At 36.4% G+C, this 17,587-nt stretch overlaps 1 protein-coding gene across 1 annotated transcript in view; it reads left to right on the top strand.

Annotated features, from left to right (window-relative positions):
* KCNH5 (potassium voltage-gated channel subfamily H member 5) overlaps window positions 1–17,587 on the top strand; it is a 266,358-nt gene that overhangs the window by 21,824 nt on the left and 226,947 nt on the right. The window contains exons 2-4 of the mRNA XM_045821933.1: window positions 372–495; window positions 7,762–7,868; window positions 12,634–12,762. Of these exons, the coding sequence (XP_045677889.1) occupies window positions 372–495; window positions 7,762–7,868; window positions 12,634–12,762 (360 nt within the window). The remainder of the gene's footprint in view (window positions 1–371; window positions 496–7,761; window positions 7,869–12,633; window positions 12,763–17,587) is intronic.

Raw genomic sequence — 17,587 nt, 5'->3', positions numbered from 1 at the left:
TTGTGAAGAAGTTACTAGCTCTAATACCTGTTTTTAGGTATAATTATTATAGTCATTAACATTTATTTAATATTAACCATACTTTGTTTTCATAGCTTAGAGTATACATGAATAGAAAGAGGCATTATATAAACTTTTTTCTCTTCAATGGAGTTTTTAGTTTGTATGTAAATCTTGAACTTAATGCAGATCTCATTTGATCATCACACTAAACTCATTATATGTCAATTTCAAGAATAAGTTTTATTATTTGTACCATTGCACACCATAGTTGCATTTGTCTATCTTTATGAATTTATTTTTTCGATTACTTGAAAGAAGTACATTGATGAATGAAGCTAAAAATCTTCCTTTTTTTCTTTCTTCTTTAGAATCAAGTTTCTTACTGGGAAATGCCCAGATTGTAGATTGGCCTGTAGTTTATAGTAATGACGGTTTTTGCAAACTCTCTGGGTATCATCGAGCTGACGTCATGCAGAAAAGCAGCACTTGCAGGTAGGTAATGGAACAGCTCAGGAACCTTTTCTGAGACTTAATGATGAATGTTGTTTAAAAGGCTTAAATTGACTTAGACTCACAGTGAAATATTGGTGTATAATATACATTTGGTCTTCAAACTAAGTCCTGGCACAGAGCTCCTGAAAGGCTTCCAATTAAGATCAATAAAGGTGTCTTTTGTCATGTTAGTGAGGTGACTATTGGAAAGCCCTTAGGTGTAACCTGAGGAGGAGGGGGTTGGGTGCTGGGGGAACCAACCACATGATTAGAGGGGTAGAACTGTCAGTACCTCCCATCTCCATCATCTGAGAGAGGGGCTGGAGCTTAACTCAAACAAGGATGGCCAATGATCTAATCAATTGAGAGTACATAATGAGGCCTCCATGAAAACCCGAAAGGGCAAGGTTCAGAGAGCTTCCTGGTTGGTGAATATGCGGGGGTGCCTGGAGGGTGGTGTGTTCCTCACACTTCCCCATACCTTGCCCTGTGCATTTCTTCCATCTGGCTGCTCCTGAGTTATTTCTGTTTTAAATAAACCAGCAATTTGATAAGTAAAATGTTTATCTGAGCTCTGTGTGCTGTTCTAGCAAATTTATCAAATCCAAGGAGGAGGTTGTGGGAATCTCTGATTTGCATGTCCTCAGAAGTACAGGTAACAACCAGGGCTTATGACTGGTGGCATCTGATGGAGGACAGGGTAGAAGGGGAGGGTGTGTATCTTTTAAGACTGAACCTTGAACTTGTGGAATCTGATGCTATCTCAGGGTAGATAGTGCCATAATGGAGCTGAGTCACAGGACTCCTGGTTCTGAAGCTTAGCCAGATTTGAGAAATAATCTGTTTAAACATCTCCTTCTTTTATTTATTCATTCTCAAGCAATCCTCATTTTTATTTCTACCAAATCATTCTCACAATGAGTCTTCACTATCAGGGCCAAAATTAGTAAACAGACTGATGATAAACTATTATGGCCTTTCACGGAGGAACTCCTTTTGGCAGCACAGATGCCTTTTGTGCCTTTTTATCTGTTGGGTAGATATTAGCTCTTGGGCTAGCATTGTTGTCAAGGTGCACGTTCTAATTTCTGGGAGGTTAAGGTTTGTGTTGAGCATCTCTGTGCCCTTATGTCTCAAGAGGGTTTAGGTTAGGAAGAGGTTAGTGTTGTGGTAGATCTTACCTATGGAACAGGCTCTGCGGAGAGTCCAGGGAATGTAGATTCTCCCATATCCATTTTCCCTTGGACTTTGGACATCCCATCATGATGCCAATGCCTGTTTCAGATGACGTCTTTCACCTGAAGGTTTTTATGATTCAGCAAGATGTGGTTTCCATTTCTCACTCCTAAGAGTTCATCATGTGGCATCATCATCTGGCCTTAAACTAACCCACTTTCCTTTTCCGTTGGGTTCTTAATTGCTATTGCTTTTGTTGTCATTTTTGTTGTCATATCTGGATCTATTGTGAAGTCCTGCTGCCCTCTCTTCTTCCCATATATCTAGGGCACCCCTCCCCCACCCCCAGGCTGTTTTCTTTGGCAGGTACAATTTTTCCTACAGAAGGTTCATTTAAAAAATGCTGGCATGCTGTATTAGTATATTCTAACTATTCTCTAGGAGAGTTGCTTTTTCCCTCCTACCGCCAGTGCCACATTATACTTGTGTTGAAAGTAAAGATCCCATCTCGTTCACTTTTGCATGCACTGCAGGACACAGCCCAGTGTTTTGTGTCAGCATTTGTTGAATTAGATTGGCTGGTTTTGCAATAAACCCTAACCTAGGTCTTACATGCCTCCATATAACATCCTTTTATTTATTGTGTTTCATCCCAAGTGTTACAGTATTTAAGGTGGTTGAGAAGGCAGAGAGCTTTGGATTATGTTATGCTTTTTCATTTTTCTTTGTGGGAAGATGTCTCCCCCTAACCCATCTTTACTGTTTTTAGAGACTATTTTTGAAATGGTAATATTATTTACATAAACAGTTATCACTTGATTGCACAAAGTGCCCAGTGTGTTTATGCAATCTAAAAATTGCAGGAAGCTTAGCGTCCTCACAGGGCCACGAAGACTAGCATCTGATGTGTAAACAAATGATATTTGAGTCCTATTAGGTTTTCTGAGTGGCATATTTGTTTTAATGCACTCCCCTTTGAAAATTCCTCATCCTTTTTTAACATTAAACTCTACCCATTTTGTGTTTACTGCAGCAATTTTTAGAAGAAGCAAGATCTAAAAATAATCAAAGTGTCCAGTAGTAGATTTGTTAAAATAAATATCATGGCAAAGCCCTAAATTTCTAAATCACATGTTGGAAGGATAATGACACTGGAAAAGCTGACAACATATTAAGTAAAAAACAACAACAAAAAACCAACCAACCATAAAAACCAGTTTATAAACCACTATCTGTATCATAATTCTCATTTTTTTACATATGTTTTTTTATTCCCTGTGTCAATCTGTAAGAGCCTTTGAATACAAGACAGAAGGAAACAGAGGGAGGAAAGAAGAGGATGTGAACATCTACATATATGTATATCTATATATATGTACACATGTAGAACTGCAGTGTTAGTAGTTAAAAGTTCTAGAGTTTTGGAATCACTGAATTCCAATTGAATATAGAGATAAGTTATCTGACACTGAGGTTAGTTAATCTTGTAAATAGTTCAAAGAATTTTATTGATTGTCATTATTAATAATGACAAGTTTTGGAATAAGACTTAGTATAAGAATAAGAAACTATAAATCAGTGGGTGTCAGTTTGTGTGGAAAAGAAAAAGGTAGTTTATATGCCAAAGAAAAAGAATCATCTGTATATATAATTTGTATTAGTTGGATTAAAGTCAATAGGATTAAAGTAGTAACTGAGTAAAGATTCCATGTTCCATTTGTTATTGTTCAAATATGAATTGTTTTATGGGAAAAGAAAAAAATAGTAATTTATAATTTTATAATATCAAGATACTAATTTCTTTTGTTTTCTTATTTTTTCCCCTTCTTGTCCTTTCCAACCCTTTCTCCATTAGACCAGGTGCACAAAATCTAATTAAACTTACTCTTCAGTCTGTCCCATTATTATCCCTGCACTCTTTCTGGGAGGCTCTCTGTTTCATTACTTTCCGCCTTTATTACATCCCCCATCCTCTTCTATAGCTATTCATTATAGTGTGTTTGTTGTATATCTTTCTAATCTGTCTTCTATTTGTTTATTAAATATGTGTATTCTTAAATGATGTTGCTTTGTGTTTGTTTTTAAGGCCCATACAATTCATACCATGCAGTAAGATTTATAATTTTTATTTTTGTCATTCCACATGCTTTTGAGATTTTTTATGTTGATATATGATAATCTGTTTCATTATGTCTGTTGTAGACTGCCATAGTCTGCAGCCTTCACAGGTTTCATTTTATCCATTTTATTTGTCATGAACTCTGACTTCTGATATTTTGCTACCTCAAACAACTTGGAGATAAATATCCTCATAGACATCTTTTGACCCCATGTGAGAAGTTGTCTGTCGATGCTCAGGAATAGGATTACTGGATAGTAAAAACATACACGGAATTTGTACACTAACTGCTCTCATATTACTGTCAAGTTGCCTTCTGTGTCCACTCTCACCAGCCATGAGTGAGGGATCCAGTTTTCCTACAACCTTGTACTTCATAGTAGTATCTAAGTTTCTCTTTTAATAAATCCGATGTGTTCTATGTATTGTCTCATTCTTATTTTAACTAAAATTAAAAACACATTCTCTAGCCCATTTTATTGTCTAATAATTGCATTCTATGCCTTTGGATCATTTGGCTGTTTATTGAAGGGCACAAAACATACTGCATCTGTAATGATGATTATAGGTTTTAGGGGAATGGCATTTAAAAGCGTATGCTCTTATCTCATGATCTTGACATTCAAGACATACTATCGTAGCTTAGGCAGAAACCCCATCAGCATGCATTTTAATCTTTTATTAACCTGAAGCTTTAACAGCAAATTCTGCATTTTTTTCTAGGATAGAGGGGTGACAAGAGCAATCATGTTGGTAGGGAGGACTGGAGTAGATAAATGCCCTCAAAATCATTTTTTTCCCTGTAAGGGCCCGTAATAATCCTTTGCCCAAGCTATCAAATTAGGGAATGAAGCAGAGATATTAAGAGACAATTTATTGGATGTATTTCATAAGTAGTTTTATTAACACAAGATTATCTCAGCCAACAAGAGCACATTACGCATGATGGATGTCAGTCAGTGTGGTACCCTTTGGCTGCGGGCCCTGAGCAAAGTGTTGGAGAGCAGAGGTGCCTCAGTGATGCTCACGCTCCAAAGGTTAGGGATGTCCAGAGTTATCCCTAGATTCCTTTAATTACATGTCATGTGTCTACTCCTTTGACTCTACCTGAGTCCTTTTAAGCCCATATAAATGACTGGGTTGTGAAACCTTTTGGTTATAATCTACTATGTAAAGTAAGGCTTTGAATTATTCCAAACTGGGTTCTCATTTGTTTCTAAATTCTCCTTTTATTCTTCCTCTCAGACTTCTTTTTGACCCTTGGACTATAGGTCTCAGCCCACCTTCCCATTAACTTTGCAATATTAACTTTACTGTGGTGGCTGGTTCCAAGCTGAGGACCACATTTACCAACTAATTGCATTAAGTCCATCTGTACAGTTTCCATGATGAAGCATTTGCTAGTCTGTGAACTACAGTCTCAAGATAATATTGTTCTTTTCTAGTGGTGACTGAGCGTGATGTTTTAGTTCAGGAACATTGTTTGACCATTAGCAGATTGAGGTAGCTAGAGGAACTCATGATTAGGTTACACCTTTTTTTTTTTTTTTTTTTAGTTTGTAAGACTCCTGTGTCCTTTGAAAGTCTCAACATTATAGCCATCCTTAGTGTGAGGTATCATAATGAGTCTTGTTTGTGAGATATTGATGGCAGAACAAGGGATCCAAAAATAAGTAGCAAATTCTGCTATAAACCAAAGTCACCAGTCCCCAGAAGTTTCCTAGGACAGACTTTGCTCGAAAGATGTACTGCCAACTGTTCAGCAAGCTGGATGCAGCTTAGGCCAGGCCCCAGGAAAATTTTTCCCTTACTCTTAGGATCAGATCTTACCATCACTTAGTTCTGTGGCGAGGAAAGTGGCCAGATTATCCAGGAGGGGACCCGGAGTGAGTTTATGCTTAAACCTCAGTGTTTAGCAAAGAAAGATGTACAAAAGAATGTGCATTGCCCATAAAAACTCAGTGACCTGGTGGCCCTGCCCATTAACAAGTGTGGCCCAATCCCTGTCCTAGAATTGTAGCGAAGTAAGGAAGTGGGATTGGGCTGAATGGGCCTTCTTCTAACCCCACCCCTAAGACGCGTTCCAGTAATCACTCAGCCATTGTACCACACATGCTAATTTGTTTGCTGATGAGGCTACAGCACTTGCCTGTGAAGTGCAATCCTCCAAGTGCAGTGATGCTGCTACGTTGGGACTGCTCAGTGTTATAGCAGAGATAGATTGCTTTGGTACAGCGGATTTGTCTTTCCAGTAAAAGAAACAGCGCAGTTGAAGTCATTTATAATACTGGTGAAGTAATGTAAGAAATAAGAGACTATTTGGAAAAAAGTATTTGGACTGTATTAGTCTGGGACGTTTTTCTTAAAATGCCTTTATATTCTCAGCAAAGGAGCTTTTAGCATTGGGATTGCTAAAATAATGAAGAATATATTATAGAATTTTCATAGTTTATTTGATAAATTGCAGGTTTTCGTCTTCTCTCCAGAATTTTAATTGAATCAAACTTGTGCTATATTTCCCTTTAACTAGTATTATTACATTAATTTTCAAAACAGTCTCTTTTTTTAAGTTGTAACTTAATTTTCAATCCTATTAGAGTTTATTTTTTCACAATTATTATCCTTGTTGTTTGTTATATTATAGATTTTTTTGAACTTTTTTTCTGTCAACTAGTTGTGAATATTGTGTTTTAGGTTATTGAACTATAGAACCCTGACATTTGGTAATAGAAGTAAATTGGTTTTTCTTTTTTTTTCCTTAGGACTACAAACATTTGGAAAAATGGGTTGTTCTGTGACCTTTACAATGTCAAAGCATTGAAAACCCTCTTACTGTTGGTTATAAATATATGGAAATAAAAATATTTGTAAAACTAATACTTAGCTATACTATAGTTTAGACATTAGAAACACTGAGAACTAAAGTGTCTCATTTCTTTGCATAGACTATCACAAGGCATTTGAACGTTTCTTGCTTTCTTGTAATATGACAGGACATTCCGATATCTTTCCCCATCTCTTTGCAAATGGTCATACTCCTTTCGAGGTCTAAATCAACTTGAACTCTTTTATTCTTCCATGGTCACTACTATTGTGAACTATCTCCTAGGGCTCCCTTAATGTGAAGTTTTTTGTTTTAATTTGTGTCACTTTGTCTGGGAAAACTTGATCCTTCTGTGCCAATGACTTCCTTGGTGGATATTGGTAGGTTCACCTTCCCTAAGTCCCTCTGGCTGCAGACATCGAGTCTCTCAATGGCAGTCATGTCAGTGCTCTCACGTTCATCTATTTCTTCTATTATTTCATTTCTGTTCAAATGAAATCTGCTTTCGGCATCTTCATTTGTTTTTGATGGACTTACATCTTTGATGGCTACTTCCTGCTTTCGATTTCCATGTTTGTAAAACGTCAAGTGGATTTATCACTGGGAAACAAGGAGGTAACATAGCTACATGCTTTGCCTCTGTGTGTAAATTGAGTAATGGATGCACAGTGTCCAGTACTGACAGGCTTTGAAGATGTGAGATGATTGGCTTCTGATCACGATGTGTTATGTGTTGTTTACCAGCGCTGTGTAGACTGAAGAGCTACCAGCAAAGTTTGAACTTTATGCCATTATTTCACAGTTCTTAGTCTATGGTAACTGAAATTTGCATGGTGCTGTTGGGAAGCTGGTGTTATTTAATTATACCATAGTAATTGAAATTGGTGCATATATGAACTGTGTAAAGTGAGGAGTCCATCTTGCTTTCTCTTTTTCTGTAAGTTTGAAATAACTTCTAAAGTTAGCTGTCAACAAGAAGTTTAACAATCATGATCAAAATATGGTTTAAACATTTCAGTTCATTTTGTGGGAGCAAGATTATATTTTGTTACTAAATTTGATTATTTAAGCAACAAAGACAACTATATGATTTTATGTAGCATTTGAAAAGCAACACAAACCTGAAATGGATTGTTTTTTTCCCCAGTTTTATGTATGGGGAATTGACTGACAAGAAGACCATTGAGAAAGTCAGGCAGACTTTTGACAACTACGAGTCAAACTGCTTTGAAGTTCTTCTGTACAAGAAAAACAGTAGGTATCTAAATGTATCTAAATTATCAATAAGATGTGCCAAGTCTTTATTAATGCTATATTTTGGTAAGTGGTAGTTGAGCTGTAGTACAGAGAATTATAAAACTCTGTTCCTTCTCCTGGCAGGGACAGGGGATGCAAGTAAAATTAGATAGCAAAATTGATCAATGATTCTGGCTATGAAAAGCAGCCTGGAATGGAAGAAAAGCATGGTGCATTTTAGATGTGATTTTTTGTGTGTGCATGTGTGCTTGTTTCAGGTGACAAATAATATTCATGGTAACAATTCTATAGTTATATGACAGCAACTAAAAAGGAGAGAAATTTATTCATTTCTTCTTAGAGTTAAAGAAAAAGGCAGTTAGTATCATGGATAAATGTGACTACCTACCTATACATCATACATTGATAACATGTGAACATAGGGTATCAACTTGAGGTGAATCTTTACTAATACAGCCTTTTGCTGGACTCAGGCTATTTTGTGTGTAATTAGGGGAAGTAGTCATTACTTTTAGAAGAGGCCATTCATATCTGGTAAACCTATATTGATTGTTATGAGCTGTCCTGTGGGCGAGATTTGGGAGTAGTCAATTATCCATTGTGTAATAACCTAAGATCTCATGGTATGGATTCTCCACCAGAGTGTGACGGAAGAACCTGACCAAACAAAAAACCAGCTAGCACACTCATCAGCCAAGACTTCTTTCTAATTCATTTTCTTTGAATATTTACTCTTATTTCTTTTTGCTGCTTTTGCAAATTGACTTTTCTTTTAAAGTTTTAAAAAAGACTTTATTTTTTGCTGTGTTTGTTCCCATTACCATTTATCACCCGTTTCCTTTTGCACCTCCACCCACTACCCTGCCTCCCCCCACCCCTCACCACAAGCCCAACACTGTTGTCAATGTCCATGAGTCCTTTTCCTTTTTTGCTCTATCCCTCCACCCCTTATCCCCGAGAGCTCTTAGCCTGCTATGAGTCTGTCTATGTTTTGTTTGTTAGTTCAGTTTGTTCATTAGATTCCACATATGAATGAAATCATATGGTACTTGTCTTTCTCTGACTGGCTTATTTCACTTAGCATAATGTTCTCCAGGTCCATCCATGCTTTGCCAAATGTAAAATTTTCTTCTTTTTTATGGCTGAGTAGTATTGCATTGTGCAAATATACCATTTCACCCCAAAGTAGCAGACTATACATTCTTTGAGTTTTTAAAAAATGAACAGTTACTTCCTAAGCTGGATCAATTTATTTAGTGTTATTGACATATGATAGCAAAGCCAATTATGATCTTTAGTGGAAATTGATGCAGTTTGGGACACACTCTAACTTCAACAGAGGTACGTGTTCCATGTTCAATGAGTGCCTATTGGATCTTGTGCAGCATAAATTATTCTTTCTATTTACCTGACACATTTGTTCTCATTGGAATATTTGAAATTGAACTTAAGTTTGTCTTTTTTAAATTAATAGCCCATCACAGGGATAATGACAACCATGGTTATTGCTTCATAGTAGTGCACTTGGCAATGGGAACACTAGCCTTTAGTGGTTTTACCTAAGGAATGTCTTAACATCTCCTCTTTCATTTTATTAATAGAATCAAGGCTGAGAGGTATTTCTCTCTGAAGCCAAACCCAAATGTCTGTTGGCTTGTGACCTAGAAAACAATCCATTTTGAATGATCAGCTTCATCCTCTACAAGAGAAAAGTCAGGCTGTATGTGTTTTCTGCTTATTCTTTTACCAGGTCCAAACTCATAGTAAGATAATAGATTCTTATGCCAAAATAGTAGATTTTATGCCAAAATCTCCCTCTGTTTTCATATACTACTGTTATCTCTTACATGACTTAGATATATGTCTCAAGTTTAGCAAATAATTTAAGAACACTCCATATTACTAAGGCCATATCACTCTGACCTTTAAGCAGAATAAATAAACCTTTGCTTGATTTTGAAGCATAAAAACCAGTTCATAGTTTCAGAGTTTCTCAAAAATACCTCGGTGGAAATTCTGTTTGCTTATGTCCTTTAAGTCATGTTAGCAAGAACTTGAATCTTACATCTCCTCAGAAGTCTCCTTTTGAGCTGGTTTAGATTGTCTGCTTTATTTAATGGCTTGAAATAATTATCTGACCTTTGTAGAGGCCTGTCTGATTCTTTTCAGATAAGTACTATATACGTAGGTGTCGGCTTAGAGGTAGGAAAAGATAGAGCCCACAGTACCAAAGATTAAAACTCCTCTCTCCTTTCTCTGTGTTATCTGCATTGAGTTTTTTTCCTTTAATATGAAGGAAAAATATTACCCATGTATTATAATGGAGTTCCACTATACTTAAAAACAGCTTTAAAAAATCTTGTAAATAGTTAGCTGAAGGCTTTTCAACACCAGCTGAAAAGAGTGTATTCTTTTGACTTTGTAAAATGTTAATAGAAAAATTCGCATGTCTGTAGAAAACTGTTTTGGAAATGCCTGAATGTCACCTCCTCCCAATACTTTCATTAAGTAATTAAGTTAAACACCGTTTTGCAAGTGGGGAGATTGAGGTATCCTATTTAACATGTGTCACGCCTGACATTTCAGTTTGCAACCTCTATTCTTCAGACCTATTGCTCTGATTAGCAGGGGGCTGTTTCTGCTACTGGCAAAGAAACAGCGGCTCTGAGATGATGATTGAAAATGGCTCTTTGTGTCTATACAAAGGGCAGAACTGTGGTAACGGGCCCACTCCAGATAATGCCAGGGTGCTGCCTTGAATTTCCATCAGTGACAAACCTTTCTGCTTAACCCTCCCAGATATCTCATCCCCCTGAAGCCCAAATTCAGAATATGGTTTTTGACCAACCGGTCTGTAAGTACTTAGACTACTTGGGGAAGTATGGCCCTGTAGTTGAACCTGATAAAAGTCCACCATGATATCTAAAAGCAATTTAGAAAAACAGTCCTGACTGTATGTCACAATTTGAAATGTTGCTGTTTTCATAGAAAGATATGAGCTGCGAAATTATCTCTGCTCAGATTTCTAACAGATCTTGGAAAACTACTTATGTTTCATGCCCTTTTCCCTCTGTTTTGATGCTGTGGCCTCAAACTCACTGTGATGTAACAACCATAGGCCATGTATCTCTGGCCTCTGGGTCTGGTGATTTGTGAAACTGTGCACATCACTCATAGTTCCTGGACACACTGTATAAAACAAGAAGCAGAAAACAAAGAAAAAACCTCTCTAGAAGATGGATTGTATAATTGTTTCTGAGGTCTCTGTGTCATCCTGTAATGATTTTGGAAAGGACCATATCCTTCTGTAGGACTCCTGGCATTGCAAATGCCACAGAACCTGGTTGTCAAAGCTTGCCCTGACTGGTGTGACTCAGTGGGTTGGGCATCTTCCCACAAACCAGAAGGTTACCGGTTCGATTCCAGGTCAAGGCACATGCCTTGGTTGCAGGCCAGGTCCCTGGTTGGGGGCATGCAAGGGACAACCAATTGATATTTTTCTCACACATTGATGTTTCTCTTCCTTTCTGTCTCCCTTCCCCTCTCTCTAAAAATAAATAAAATCTTAAAAAAGAAAAAACAAACAAACAAAAAACTGAGTATTTCCAAAGAAATCTTCTCTCTTTAATTCTCTGAGTTCTTGAACCCAGTAGTTAAGTCACCTCATCTTGTCTAAATGACAAATTCCCTTTTGTGGTGACATTATTACATGACGTTTTTTGGACACAGGTATGGAGGTGCTTCTTATTGGGTTTTCATTGGTAGCCACTAACAGGCTATCAAGTCTCACCTGGAGACTATTTTTAGCCATACAGTTCACTCCTCAAACCCCAAACCTGGCAAAGGTCTTTATGTCTTGAAGGTAGAATATTTGGAGAGGCTTTACTGCACTATGGCTTAGAGTGAACATGAAAAATATGTCTTTTTGTTTCTGATGGCATATTCCTTCAGTGTTTTATCACTTAATGGATAATTGCTCCTTTGAAGGCATGTCTCTTGCCTTCAATTACTTATTTGACATAGTGCCAGTTCCTGATTTGTTCAGAACCGAAGCCTGCAATGCTTTGAAACTGTCCTCTGGAGTCTGCAGGAGCCATTTGTTTGAGGAAACTGGTGACAGAGTTCAGCCTCCTGCCTTGAGGAGGGACGTAGGAGGTAGTGGCTCATAAAGACACTTGAGATTCTTAAGGGCTGGGAGCATTTTTTTTCTTTAACATTGTTTTAAAGGCCTCAGGTAGAGCTTGTGTACATAGGGCTTCAAGTGTCTCTGGTGGGGTTCAGTCAAAACCGTAGAGCTATCTTATAGGTCTGCCTGAGCATTTCACATGTTCCTCCCAGAGGAATACCCACCACAGCATCAGGTATTATGCTTGAAGTCAGTTTGGAAACACGTCTCAAGGTGACAAGGAGAAGCCCGTAGGAGTGGTCATACTTGGTGAGGCATTCAAAAGGAAGTTGTGGAGAGCAGCTGTCGAGCAGGGAGCCAGGCCTAAAGGTGATGCTGGTGTTCCTTTGTGCTCCTGTGTTGTGCTTTACTTTCAAATTTTGCTATTTTGGGTTGAAAAATATGCTTATTATTTATTGAGCAACTGGTAGTTCATACAAAATTAAAAATATTTGGATTCTTTTTAGCAATGAAAATACTATTGTTTTGTTGTTAGTTCCTGGCATAGTAGTTGGCAGCTGGAGGAAGAGAGAAGGCAGCAGACCAAGCCATTGTTGCGGCTTTGTCACACTCTATTGTCCTTTCTTTCTCTTCCAGGAACCCCTGTTTGGTTTTATATGCAAATTGCACCAATAAGAAATGAACATGAAAAGGTGGTCTTGTTCCTGTGCACTTTCAAGGATATCACATTGTTCAAACAGCCAATAGAGGATGATTCAACAAAAGGTAATTTTCAAAGGCATTACTTCACTTAAGAATTAGGCTGTAAACAAAGCAACAAACAACAAGTGTTGGAGAGGTTGTGGAGAAAAGGGGACCCTAGTGCACTGTTGGTGGGACTGCAGACTGGTACAACCACTATGGAAAGCAATATGGAACTTCCTCAGAAAACTAAAAATGGATCTGCCTTTTGACCCTGCAATTCCACTACTGGGACTCTATCCTAAGAATACTAAAACACCAATTCAAAAGAACCTATGCATCCCAATGTTCATAGCAGCACAATTTACAATAGCTAGATGCTGGAAGCAACCTAGATGCCCATCAGTAAATGAATGGATCCAAAAACTATGGTACATTTACACGATGGAATTCTATGCAGCAGAAAGAAAGAAGGAGCTCCTACCCTATGCAACAGCGTGGATGGAGCTGGAAAACATTATGCTAAGCGAAACAAGCCAGGCAGTGAAAGACAAATACCATATGATCTCACCTTTAACAGGAACCTAAATAACAAAACAAAGAAACAAGCAAAATGTAACCAAAGACACTGAAATAGAGGACAGGCTGATGGTGACCGGAGGAGAGAAGATGGAATTTAAGGGGGACAGTGGGAAGGGTTCACAGGAACAAACTTAAAGGACACATGGTCATAGACTAAGGGGAGGGTGGTAATGGGAGGGAAGTGGGGTGGGTGGGAGGGGGAACTGGATTGGGAGTAAAAAGGAGAAAACTGTATATGAACAATGATTAATAAAAAAAAAGAATTAGGCTGTCATTTAAATATATTATTATTATTTTAATAACATCCATTGGTTAAACTTGAAAACAAAATTGTACTATGTGACCCTTATTTTGCTTTACATTCATACTGGTCTTTGTCCAAATCAGTTTTATTCCATTATATTTTTTGAATGAAATAAAAAGTTAAAATGATAGTTACTTAAACTATAATAAGAGGAATTGGGAAAAGACATAAGGAAGAGATTTCATAGAACATTATTTATTTAGCATCAATGAAATGGGAATTTCAACAACTTCTAACATGGTGAGTTTTAGAAACCAAAAATATACCTTGCTGCATGGCTTGGTGAAGTCTTGTTGGGACACAGTTGATTAGTTGATTGTTAAATTGATTCAAGTTTAGTTAGTTGACTTTTTCAGGTTACTCTTCACCTTTTATTCACTTGATTGTTGTAGATTCTCCTGAGTAGATGTTGCTAGATTATGTAAAAAAAACAATTTTGTCATCAAGAGATTGTCTGGAAGGTGAAAACATTCTAATTGGAGTCTTATTGACTATAATACTCAGAGAGGTTTCTATAGGATATAGTAATCAGTGGCATGTGCTTTTACTCTCCTTTGCTCTCATTTTATTCTCTTCATTATGTTTAAATTATAAATTGGTGTCATATGAATGAAGAATTTCAAATATCCTTAGAAGTTTCTATGAAATATTGTTTTTAACAATCTCTTAGGGGACTAAAAATTAAATCTCTTCCTTTTTGCATTTGGCAAACATTGTCTTCTCTTACCTGTTTTTAAGAAATTGCCATAAAAGCTTTAATCTTTCCAACTATAATTATAATTATAGAAAAATTGCATTATACTTATTTTCTGCAGATGAAATTAAATATATATTACCTACCTGCTTAGTTTCCTATTAGCATCAAATTGCAGGGAAAATTTTATGGTGTGCAAACCACTGAAACCATGACATAGATCAGTTCACTTGTGAATGTTTCTGAAAATGTGTGTATTTAGTCAGCTCCTGGAAGAAGGAATAAAAGGATTCACTTTTAGACCTGTCCTATTTATTTCTCTGCCTTTACTCATACACACAGTGTCTAGGAAGTTTAGGATAAATTTAAATACTATTTTTAATATAATAGTTTCTAATGTAATAGTCTTCTAATTAATGCTTATTTGTTTCTTTAAAAATCCAAAGTGATTCATCCAATAGCAGAATACATTTTCTTCTTAGGCTTAAATGGAACATTCACTAGGTAGATCATGTTCTGGCCATAAAACACACCTTGACAAACTTAAAAGAATACAGATCTTACCAAGTATGTTCTTAGACAACAATGGAATTAAACTAGAAATCAGTAACAGAAAGGTAGCTAGGAAATCCCCAAATGTTTGGAAATGAATACATTTCTAAATATCTCATGAGTCAAAGAAGAAACCTTAAGGGAAATTAGAAAAATGTTTTGAAGTAAATGAAAATAAAAATACAACTTATCAAGTATGTGGGATGCACCAAAAGCAATTCTTAGAGAGAAATGTGTATGTAGCATTAAATGTATATATTAGAAAAGAAGAAAGATATAAAATTGATAACCTAACCTTCCACCTTACAAAAGTAAGCCACAGAAGGGCAATTTGAGCCAAAGCAAGCTGAAGACAATAAATAAAATTAGAGCAGAAATCAATGAGATAGAAAACAAACAAACAAACAAAAAATTAGAGAAAATCATTACGACCCAAAGCTGATTCTTTAAAGAGATTATTAAAGTTAACAAACCTCTAGCCAGGCTAACTAAGAAAAATGGAGAAGATACAAATCACCAGTATCAGAAATTAAAGAAGGGCCATTACAACACACCCATGGGTGTGAAATTGTCATAAAGAAATACTTTGAACAACTCTGAACATCCACTGAATTGGTAACTTAGTTAAAATGAGCCAGTTTCTTGAAGACACAAGCTACCAGAATGCACACTAGGGGAAATAAGCTGAATTGTCTTATAGCTATTGAATAAATTGTATTAATGATTAATAAACTTCCAAAACAAGAAAACACCAGGTACATATGTTTGCATCATCAAATTCATAGTTTCTTCCAGAAAATATAAGTAGAGAGAGCTCTTCTCATTCAGTGAGGCCAGTACTACCTTCATACCAAATGCAGAAAAATATAGTCCAAGAAAGGAAAATTACATACCAGTATTTCTCATGAGATGCAAAAATCCTCAACAAAATGCAATCCAACAATGTATTAAAAGAATTACATATGATGACCAAGTAGGATTTACTCCACATATACAAAGCTGGTTCAACATTTAAAAATCAATCATTGTAATTCACTGTATCAACAGGCTAAATAATAAACATAATAGATCATATCAGGTTGCATAGAAAAAAGCATTTGACAAAACCAAACACTGTTCATGATAAAACTTTTAGTAAAGTAGGAATGGAGAGTAACTTCATCAACTTGATAAGGAACATCTTTGAAAAACCTATAGCTAACAGCTGATGATATCTGTTGTTCTCTCTAATTTACACTAAGTGATATCATGGCACAGCTAATGTTGGCCAAAATGAGTACAGTGCTTTTTCACAGTTTTGATCTGCTGAACATTAATGGTGGTGTCAGTAGCTTTATAGCCTATTTATGGAAAGTGAAAGTTGGCAGCATTTTACAATGATGTTGCAGAAAGGATGTTAATGTTAAGGGCTGACCTTTATTTTTCAAATTAATGCCTCTCCATTTTTCTGCCTTCACTTCCATCTCTGCACATCAGAATTACAGAGTTCTTTGCCAGGCACAGTCTCATAAATGCATAATCCATTCTTACAAAAAATACATTTGAATACATTCCAGGCAACTCAGACCACTTGATTTTGAACTATGTGTTTGGTAGACGTGTAAATTAGAATCTATAGGAAATCAGACCCTATTGTGGAAAGAATTAAACTATCTCTTTCCAGTTTTTGTAGCGGAAAGGTTTATCTTGAATAGACTTTTATTTTGAGACTCCCCCATACCTTTCAAATATACAACAGATTACTGAAGAAAGTATTGCGCAAAGTAACTATGAATGGTGTATATGAGCTACTTTCTATTATTCATGTGAGCTATAAATTTAATATGGAGAATTCAGTAGAGATAAAATATTTATGCCATTAAGTAATCATCTTACCATTGCTATAAAGCTATCAGTATACGAAAGCATATTTTGAAACCTAGGCCAAAAAAATGTATCTTTTAACCTTTTAAGTTGAGTAAAGGGGACCATGGAGCTTTTAGGAAATAGCAGATGAGATTTTGTGATAAGACCATAATATTAAAATGGGTTGTGGCTAGAAAATTGAAGTTGAAGACAAGATTTACTTTTCACTTAGTGTTGGGTTGCTTAACCAGAGTTACTTAACATGAGCTTTTTAAGACTCTTCTAGGAATATTTTAATCTCCTTGTTTATCTATTTTATCCATTTTTTAAACCAAAAGTACAAGTCAAGCACACAGTAGGAAGCAGGCACTGTTCTAGGTTCTGACAATAGAGTTATTTTCTTCACATCTTAATGAGGGGACCAATAAACAAATCTGTACAAAGTGAAAATTTTCTTCTGATAATTTGTATTTTCTCAGTAATATAGGAAACATGATTATCAGCTGAGAGTAAAGATGGGGAAGGAGGTGAGGAAGTGTTGAAGGTGTGAGAAGAGAGGTGTAGGTGTGAATGGTAATCTCTGGGTGTGAAGAAGAGAGTGGACAAGGGAAATCCATCGGGTTTGTTAAGCAGCACTAAGGTCTACTGGAGGCCAGTGGACATGAGCTTTACTGATATCTGTGAGCATGATTGTATGTTTTACTCCACCCATGTTTAGTCAAAGATGTAAAAATGTAGAAGTAGGTGAAGAGTTGGATTTAACCATAGTTGGAATTTGGTCAGGTGAGTAAGATGAAAAGATTCAGGGAGCTAGAGGATCAGGGAGAAGGATCATAAAGATCAGGGAGTTGAGTATGTTTGCAAGAGAGTAGGTTGAGGGTGTTTGCAAAAGGTTGAAAAAATATTTAGGAAATTAAAGTTTTGCCTAGAAT

Source organism: Phyllostomus hastatus, unplaced genomic scaffold (assembly GCF_019186645.2).
Source record: "Phyllostomus hastatus isolate PE091 unplaced genomic scaffold, TTU_PhHast_1.1 phas_scaffold_501, whole genome shotgun sequence".
Lineage (NCBI taxonomy): Eukaryota > Metazoa > Chordata > Mammalia > Chiroptera > Phyllostomidae > Phyllostomus > Phyllostomus hastatus.
The sequence above is the reverse complement of the archived record's forward strand: the minus strand, read 5'-3'. Positions and strand labels throughout refer to the sequence as shown.